Source organism: Plectropomus leopardus, chromosome 2, assembly GCF_008729295.1.
Source record: "Plectropomus leopardus isolate mb chromosome 2, YSFRI_Pleo_2.0, whole genome shotgun sequence".
Lineage (NCBI taxonomy): Eukaryota > Metazoa > Chordata > Actinopteri > Perciformes > Serranidae > Plectropomus > Plectropomus leopardus.
In genome coordinates this window covers 19,668,280-19,677,822 of record NC_056464.1, presented here as the reverse complement: position 1 = coordinate 19,677,822, position 9,543 = coordinate 19,668,280, and the positions used below count along the sequence as shown (strand labels likewise).

The following is a 9,543-nucleotide window of genomic DNA, read 5'->3' as shown; positions in this document are numbered from 1 at the left end:
ATATCTAAAAAATAAATAAATAGTTCTGTATGTTTGCATTTTATATTCATATTGTAAGCTACCCTGTGTGCCTGTTTTGTATTTTAATAATGTTTGTTTCACAATTTAGCTTTCTCAGTTTTTGTTGTTTATATATATATATATATATATATATATATATATATATGTATATATATATATATATAGATATGTGTATATGTATATATGTATATTCTATTACATTATTATTTTTCAAAATACAAAAAAAAACTACAGTGCTGAGTGTCATGCAGGCTGTTATTTTTATTTTTTTTAAAGCAACAAACTTTAAATAATTAAAAAAAAACGTACTTGTATGAGACTGATGCTGACGGTCTCGTGCTATAATAGCTACTGAGCAAATGTCCAATAACAGTTGAGTGCATCGAGTTGAGAGTGTATCTTTTGTAGGTTCAAGATCTACTTTATTTGGGCTTTTATTTGGGCTTTTTCTTTGCATCTTGGAGTTGTGTTTGGTTGCACGCGGAGGTGGGACTGCTGCGCATGAGCTTGCTGCGCTGTGATTGGCTGGTTCGGACACGCGCAGCTGTGACTGGCTGCAGAGCGCGGAGCTGTAAAACGCAGAGAGCAGCCTGCACACCTCACTCAGCAGCACATCTGCCCCCGAAGAAGAAGGCAGACCCGGATCCCCGCTCAACACTGAAAACCACAACCCCCCCTGACCGAACCGGGACACTTTAGCTCTTTTAACGGGACATATGATTTAGCAAAGGCTGTGACATTTGAAGTGAGTGTGTGTTGTCAACTTTTTTTTAATATATGTTGTAGTTATTTCTTATTGATTGATTTTGTCTGTGTGGTTTTGTTCTAAAACTGGTTGATTTTTTTCTTGCAGGATTTGAGTTTTACAGATGAGAGGAGAAAAGATGGTGAGTTTGTTTTTCTTCATAATCTTTTTTTAAATCTAGCTTTTTAAAAATTTGTAACAAAAACGGAGGTGCTTTTATATCAGACTGCGGTCACTATTAGCTATTTGTTGGTTATTTGTCTTCCAACATATGGAGAAAACATCTGCCAATGCAGCAGACAGAAGTGATGCTCAAATGCCTCTATAGTGTGAATTCATGAGTTTGTAGTCTAAAGCATTGTTGGAGTAAATACTGACATTTGATTCTGCAGCATATAACCGACTGACTCAAACACTTTGAAACCTGGAGCCACATCACTTTTCTTGAACTTACAGACGCCTCTTACAAGTATTTAAACCTTTGAACCTTAAGCAAATGTCTCCAATGCTCCACAAATTTTAAGAGATTTGTAGATTTAGAAATATATTTTCAAAAAGCTATCGAGGAAATGTTTATAATGATCATAATTACATATATGAAATGTTACGGAATTATTATACATTTTAGGCATTTCTTCCAGGTCATATACTTTTCTTTTAAAATTTCTTTTTCTTTTCTTTGGTCTTTTTTTTTTTAAACAAATTTTGGGGTCATTTCTTCTTTCATTGGTCATTGCATTCTTCCCATGTTTTTGAAAGAAATCAGGCCAGTTTTCAAAGGGTTAACTGCTTTGATGAGTAGTTAAAATAACATTTTTTTTTCATTTATGCATGCTCTGCTTTATTTGTTTCATGACTATATGTGTATATATGTACACTTTGGGTAGTTTCTCAAGCTCTTGCAACATCTCGCAGAGTTATGATGAAAGTCAGATGGGGGCAGAAGGTCTTGCAGCAGGGTCAAATACTTGAATGGACTGTATAGACTTGGAGCACAGAGGTCATTACAGATTCAGAGGTTACTGGTTCTGCTGGCTTGTGTTGGCTGTGACCTCCGCGACCACATATGAACCTGCATCCTCTCCTCGTACATCTCTCACCTCTCCGTCAGCTCAGTCTCTTATTCTTTACGGCAGTGTCACTGAGCTACGGCGCTGTTCTCTCGTCTGATTCAAAATGAACAAACTCGTGTAGTAAATCAGCACTTGCTTTTAAACTTTAAGAGATTATGCATCTATACTTTACTGTTGAGAGATCCGATGTGTGCATACGGACAATATGGGGCCTCATTTTTTTTCTTTGCTTCACTCTTAAACTCTCACACACTCACCGTCACATGATCTCATTTGCCCTGTTTGAGTTTGAGAGTGAGCCCCCGCTGCTCACTGGCTGATTCTGACCAATCAGCGCACTGACTCATAGAGGAAACTGGAGTATTATATTCCTCCGTTTGTCACTGGTGAATTTCATACTCAGGCACGCTGCACCCTTAAAGAGGCAGGACCTGCTGTAGCTAAATCTAAATCCACAAGACCCCCAGTCCCTCCTTGATGTACTGCAGATGCTTTGCTGCTGGAGTCAGTGTGTGGATATAGCTGAGGTTAGATATTTGTACAGCTCCCTTTATGTAACAACATCTGTCTGAGTTTTCAGTTGAATCACGCCTGAGTCAGTGAAAACAGGGCGTTGACTTGTGTTGTTGGTGTGGACGAGTAAATCAACGGACAGATGAATTTGCTTTGTGTTAAAATTGACTCATTGAAGAGCCTTGTTCTTTGAACAGCAGGTCGGCTGGCTTTCAGGAGTACAATAAGAGAAAAGGTGTTCTTTCAAATGTTGAAAGTTACAGCGAGCAAGCCTGAGCATGCCCACGAACTCTGCATTTACTCAACTGATGTTATTATTAGAGCCTTTCTGCAGTAGTTCATCAGAACGCTTAGAAATGTTCAGTTTCCTGATGATGCCACAGTGTTTGATTTATTGACAACTTCTGTCTGACTCTCTTTCTGTTTTGCCTCCTCAGCTCTGCCTGCGTGACTCAGGCGACTGCTTACGGGAGCAGATGCAGTACATGATGAGGTCATTGCAAGACCTGAAACATCTACGGAGAATGTGCCCTGCAGCCAGACGCCCCCTCAGCACACAGCTCCCAGCTTTGGTGCGCCACTCTGCAGTGGCACGTGCCTGTCAACAGCGAGCACTGCAGCGAGAGCACCGCACACGCCTGCGGATGTCTGATGCCAGTACAGCCAGCACGTACGACTCTGCCTGCTGCCTGGCAAGTCCTCTGGAGGAGGACGACGAGGAGGACTCGAGCAGCCGGCTGGGCCTGAGCCTCAGACTGAGCCTGGGCTCCCCCAGCAGTCAGAAGAGTTTGGAGTTTGATTCAGGTTACTCTGAAGCGTCGTGGCAGGATGAACGGGTAGTTCTCAGGAGGACCAGGAACGTGCGGGTGTCATCTTCGGCCTGCCTCCGCACAAATAGAGCGCCAAGTGGACGCATTCGACCCAAATCCACGTCTGATGCCTGTTTGGAGACATGGACATCCTTCGAGGTCAGTGACCCAGAGGACTGGACAAACTCTTTATTGACCAGAGGACGCAACCGCCAGCCTCTGGTTCTGGGCGACAATAGCTTTGCAGACCTCATACAGAACTGGATGGACTTGCCAGATTGTCCCGAGCCCACCGAGCTGAAGCCAACTCCAAGAAGTCGACTGGGAAAAGGTTTCTTTGTCAACATGAGACGGAAACTGGCGGGGTTTTCTAAGAGTGTAGAGGACAGAGTGAGGATGAGATCCACAGACTCAGCTCAGGTTAACAGAAACGCAAACGCTCCAAAACGTCTGTCCTGTCCAGTTGTGGCAGCGCAGCCTAAAGTCCCCTTTTTCCACCAGTCTCACTCAGGCATTAATGAGATGGACACAGACTTTTACCACTTTGCAGCGCTCATGAAATCGCGCAGCCGACAGCCAATAATCTGCAAAGATATCATCGGCTACGTCTGACACAAAGCCGTGATTAGACTGGACAATCCTCAGAGTCACTTTATTTTTATATGACAGTTTTTTTATTTACCTTTAATATGCTGTGAAGATAATGCAAATAAAGATGTCATTATTTAAACTCTACCTACTCTTATTTATGTCATTCATGTCTTGTGTTCCATGCATCAAATTTTGAATTTTCCAAAAGGCATCTGACAACAGTTGTTGTAGGGTCAAATTTTGAACATATAGATATCATCATGAAACTTACCTTGACATTTGATGTTTACATATGCAAATTGTGCATTATCTAACTACATATACACCAATTTGCATACATTTCCAGAACAAAAATCCTAAAATTGGATAAAGCCAGGTTCAAATTTCTTGTTTCATTTTGTTGACACATCATAGTCAAAGGTTTTAACAAAGGCAATTTTGGATACTTTTTTTCACTTCATAAAAAAGAAAATAGTGTCAACAGCCATAAAAGTGAATCAGTTTTTGCCATTATTTTAGGAATAAATTTTTTTATAGATCAGGCAATGAATAATATATGAATAAACCCCTCTGTAAAAACCATCAGAATATAGAAGGGAATGTAACTGGGAAAATTGCTGTATGCAAGTGGTACTAAAGAGGAGATTTGTGGCTTATATGTATTTCAAAATTTTAGGCAAAAAATAAGACACTACAGGTATACTGGGTAAAAAATGAATAAAATAAACATCACCATAAAACCTCCCCAGCCAATTACTTACAATAAGACAATTATTTTTTTATATTGCAAGTTTTCAGAAATATTATGGAGCATTATCTTATTACAAATGCACTTTTGCATACATAATCTGATCAAAACTCTGAACTGAAATAAACACCTTTATGTGTCTTTTGGACTTTTTCTTCCCACTAATCTGAAAGAAGGCCTGTTATGGAAGCAAAAATAGTCCAAAATCTCAAAATTAACCAGTGCATGAGGACACTTTATTTTCACCTGGGGTGTCTGGCCTTGAATGAAGCTTCTGCTAAAACCATCTGAGTTTCATTACGGCTCATTACAGTTAGACAGCAACTCCTTGCTGCTGGATTAACCGTCTCTGCAGTGAAGTAAATCAATGTAGGTTCATTTGTTTTCATTAGAGGTGTAATACTCTGGGCATGCATGACGGAGTTTGTAGATGTTGAGTGTAACTGGTGTATAATAAAAAAAAAAGATAAACTGAAAGCATGATAATATCTCAGATGTGCAGACTTGCAGTCATTCCAGGACTAATAAGGGCATTTGTTTTTGTAAAGTCCATTTTAGAGCACATTTTGGAGCACGCTCATCAGATACAGAGGAATTCATGTTCTTAAAAAAAGTTCTCTTCTTACTCAACAAAAAGTTGAATCCTTTGGAGAGGCTTTAAGCGGGGCGACAAAGCTATTTACAGACCAGAAATAGAGGCTGTATCAACACAGCGCTGTGGACCCAATGAGGTAATTCCCCATGTGTCCATGCAGGACGAGGTGAGGAGAGGCAAAGCAGCTGGCTGCAGATGGAGCAGAAGTTTACTCTTCCCTTTGCTTTATGAAGCAGAACATCTCACTAACAGCCCTCTGCTTCATTTAACCTGGTCTCTGCTCTTATTGTGGTCTAAGCCTCACAGGTGGTACCAACTCATCCACACACATTGGTTAATGGTACTATTAGCTTTGGGCCCACTGAGAAAAGTGAAAAAACACCAGCGCAAAGGGTGACATATGCGCCAAGATAAGCTAATGATCTTGTCACCTTTGCTTTTACATATCCGCTTTGTCCATCAATTCAGAGGGAAAATAACACCAGACATTATAAAGATAAAGAATTTTCCCAAAAAAGGGATTTCCCATGCTCTGCGCTGCAGCCAGCCTCACCAATCATGTCTTATACCGAGGGCACAGGAGGTTACAGAAGAGAGATGGTTCTTTCTGGGTGCTGTTTGTCTTTGCCTGTTTATCTAGGTCTCCTGGTGGTGTGTCACTGCGGCATTCTGTTGAGCGCTCATGTGGGATATAATGAGGACACAGCTATAACATTCACACTGCAGTGGAAGTTTTTAAAAGTGTGTTATAACCCAGGATGGAAAACTAGGAAATCTCTGCAAAGAGAAGCTGGAACCAGTATTCATCTTTCTCTGGCTCTACTGCTGATTTTTTCCTTCTTAGCACATGCTGGTTCCCAGTGGTCTGCAGCTGTTTAAGTGCATCAATACATCACTTTCCCCAGCTGACTGAAAATCATTCAGGAGAAGAGGATGAGAGGAGAAGAGAGGGGAAGCAATAGATCCAAGACATTACTCATCTCTGCAGCACAAGTGGACCAGAGCATGGTCCACTGTGTGTCTGGAAGCAGAAGCATCTGTCATGTATGTGAAATATAGAGATCGGTAGATGTAAAGCATCATTTATGGTAGGAAATTGATCCCTCACTACTGTAAACTGAGGTTAAAATGACAAAAATGTGAATTTGCAAGAAGCCAGTTTATTGGTTCAAATATACTTAAAGTTCATTTTGTTTCGTGTGTCTATAATTTATCACATTGCTTTTTAAGAATAGGCCTGATTAAACAACACATTCTTATCACAAGTCATCATATAATGCAGCTTTGTCAGTGGACTTCTGTGTTTACTTGTTACACTCTCGGTATCCTTCTGCGTCTGCTGTTGATGTTCAGGGATGCTGCTACTGGCGCCAGCATGTCAACAAATGCACATGGTGGGATTATGCTACAAAAGCACATGGTTGTGTTTAGGTAAAAAAGCACATGACAACCAAGGTTAGGTTTAGGTAAAAAGAGCACATGGGTAGGTGTAGAAAAAAACATCTCATTCAGGCGGGATGCAAACACCAGACTCCTGCATGAAAGTCCAGCCCCCAGCCAGTGTGATATGCCTCCAGCCGGTGGCATATCACACAGCCAAAAAAGGTGATTTTTGCCCTTGGTATACCTTACACTGAAATTACTGCAAAAACAATGGTCTTTGATGACTTTAGAGTGAGAATGGGCTGGATTGTAGCACCATACAAATATGTTAGTTGTAATCATGTGGTTGAAACTTGAATCAGTGATGGTGATTCTCAGTGGAGGATGTGTTCAAGCTAACACACAAGTCTGCAAATGACAGATCAGATTAAAGAGTAACCAACACTCAAACCACTTTTTCAAGTTAGAAAACAAATCATATGGGTATTTGGTAGGTCCAAATTTTGACAACTGAATGCAAAGTAGGCTATTTGAATTCTTCGTATTGGTTATAAATGCTCATAGCAACTGCCCTTAGCTGGTGGAAACCCAGCTATTGCTGAATAGCAACTGAATTTGCTATTAGCTGATCTGGAGGCAAGTGATGTATGCGGGCGTCACCCCTGTCCCCACCCCATTGTACAAAGGCAGACTGTGGCGATTACCAGTTTGAGCAAATTGTGAGGATAATTAGTATACACTGGTATGTCCAGAAGTCAAGAACGGCCATGCTTGAGGTTATTTTTTAAAACTGCGTAATCTTGAGATTACGTGTTGATTAATTTGTTATCTTGAGAAAACAAGCTTTGTAATCTCGACATAATAAGATAACAAACCCATTGTCATGAGTAAACAACATGTTGTTTTCTCCTATTACTTATAATGTTTATGAGAGATCGGGAGTGCCACGCCAGACAGTCTGCTCTAATGACGTAACAGCAGTAAACAAAACCTTGAGTCACTGTTGAGTAATAAATCCTCCCTGGCAGTTATGACCGTGATGTTGAAGTTTGGAAACAGGTGCAATCAAATGAACCAGACATTCACTTTTGATTTCTTCATAATTACCATGTGATCTCAAGAGAAACAGTAGTTTTCTTGTGATAATATTGTGATAATCTTTCCCTCTATCTCAAGAAATCAACCTGTTTTCTCAAGAATCAAAATAAAATCAAATTCACAATCAAGAAAATGAGCTTAATCACCTTACAATAACAACATTGAAAAAGTAATTACAAGCATGGCTGTTTTAGTGTCCGTACTTATGTATATGCAGATTGTACAGGCTTATCTCTACACTTTCTCGAGGATGAGACTTCTGGAAAACTGGTGATTTCAGGTGACTTCATCCTATCTACAGAAAGCTACATTTGGATTTTTTTTTCTTCTGCACCTCTTGATCTCCTTCTCCTCGTGGCCCGGAGACCGCTTCAGTTCTGACCTCTGCTACTTTTATTCATTTCTCTGATTACTGCTTTAACCTCATTAGCAGGTATAAGAACAGGAGCTGGGTCCGAGGGCATAGCTGTGGTCCGCCTAAACACCTGATCTGTAAAATGCAAATGTACCGTTCAAAACGGAGCTATTATTGTGTAAATGTCAGCAATCAGTCAGCATTTACATCTGTGTTATCCTGTGAACCTGCAACCATTTCTTTGTTACTGAATCTCAAACAACCTCAGAGAGACACTTTTCAGTCAGCACAGAGAAGGACTGCTCGACAGCGTGCCCGACAACATATGATAATAAAATACCTTACCTTTCAAACTGTAAGGGATGAACGATGGCTGCCACCCACAGTTTGATTATAGCAAGTGAGACTCTCTGGCCAGATTTTAGCATCAGTTGACATAAACACAAGATGATCTAAAGCAGGTCTGCTGAGGCATCGCACGCTTACAGGGTGGCCCAGTCTAACGCAGCGGACACACAACAAATCTCCTGTTAATTACTGTAAAAGCGGAGCTGAGGATTTTCTTTTCGCTGGTCCTCACTAATAGTCCTGGCTGCCACTGTGAGCGTGAACTCACCGCACTAATCCCTCACTCCCATCACCCATGTTGTAATTATCCCCTCAGTAAACAAGAGGAGAAGATGGGCCATGTGTTAAAGTTTGGCAAACTGCTCATCTCTGTGATTTCTATGTGTAGACAGAAACAAGCTCTAATTAGAGCCGCTACCTACAAATCTGTCCTGTAACTGTCATAAAAAGGCACATTCAGGGTGATAGCTCTGTGTACTTAAAGGGAACCTATTATGCTTTCCTTTTTAACTGTTTTATAGGCTGAATAATGTTACAATGTCAGACGTTCATAAGAAACATGGCCAGAGTTTCAAATAATGAGGTGAGCATGTGTTAAAGTAACCCCTCAGGCTTTTGCTTTTTTTCTACTTTGGCTACAAGCTGACTTAAGCTTGCGACAGATTTCTTTATATTGTCATCTGCTCCACTCAAGTGTTTATATTACGTAGCCTACACTGCTACATGTAGCTACATGCTAACATCTGGAAAACTGTAATCTTGGTTGTTGATGTTGTTTATTTCTCCCCAGTTTGAGTAAATATCGCTGCACTTCAGTAGGAAGTGCCGCAATACTTTGTTATAGTCATTCGCTGGCTCCAATGATGGTGCAGAGATGCTGAGATTTGGGAGAGCTGGAAATGTGACTAACTGCAGGAGACTGGGCTTTTTCGGGAGGAGGGCTGATAGCGACGTGCGCTCAGCTTATCCTCATACAATTGTTTGTATGATATCTAATGAATAAACACCCCAAGAATGATGTTATGCACGTAAAGTTACACAGGCTAGGTTAGGGTAAGTTACTTTGGTCAGATTTAGGAAAATACACATGATGATGACACCTTAAAATTACTCAAAGTTCGCTTGGTTTCACATGGTTCAGAAACACCAGTCTCCTTGAGGAAAATCCTGTACTGCTGCTTTGTGACTCATACACTATCTCAACCTCATATTTCTTTAGTCCCATCACTGCATTGGCCATGTGATTCCAGATAATATTAGTTTA

General features: G+C 40.6%; 1 protein-coding gene across 1 annotated transcript; it reads left to right on the top strand.

The window, feature by feature from the left end:
• Window positions 1-604: 604 nt before the first annotated feature.
• On the top strand, window positions 605-3,896 carry LOC121951120 (PAK4-inhibitor inka1-like). Its single transcript, XM_042497350.1, has 3 exons — window positions 605-766; window positions 875-908; window positions 2,790-3,896. The coding sequence occupies exons 2-3, from the start codon at window positions 891-893 to the stop codon at window positions 3,771-3,773; spliced, it is 1,002 nt and encodes a 333-aa protein (XP_042353284.1). The 5' UTR covers window positions 605-766; window positions 875-890; the 3' UTR covers window positions 3,774-3,896.
• Window positions 3,897-9,543: the final 5,647 nt, after the last annotated feature.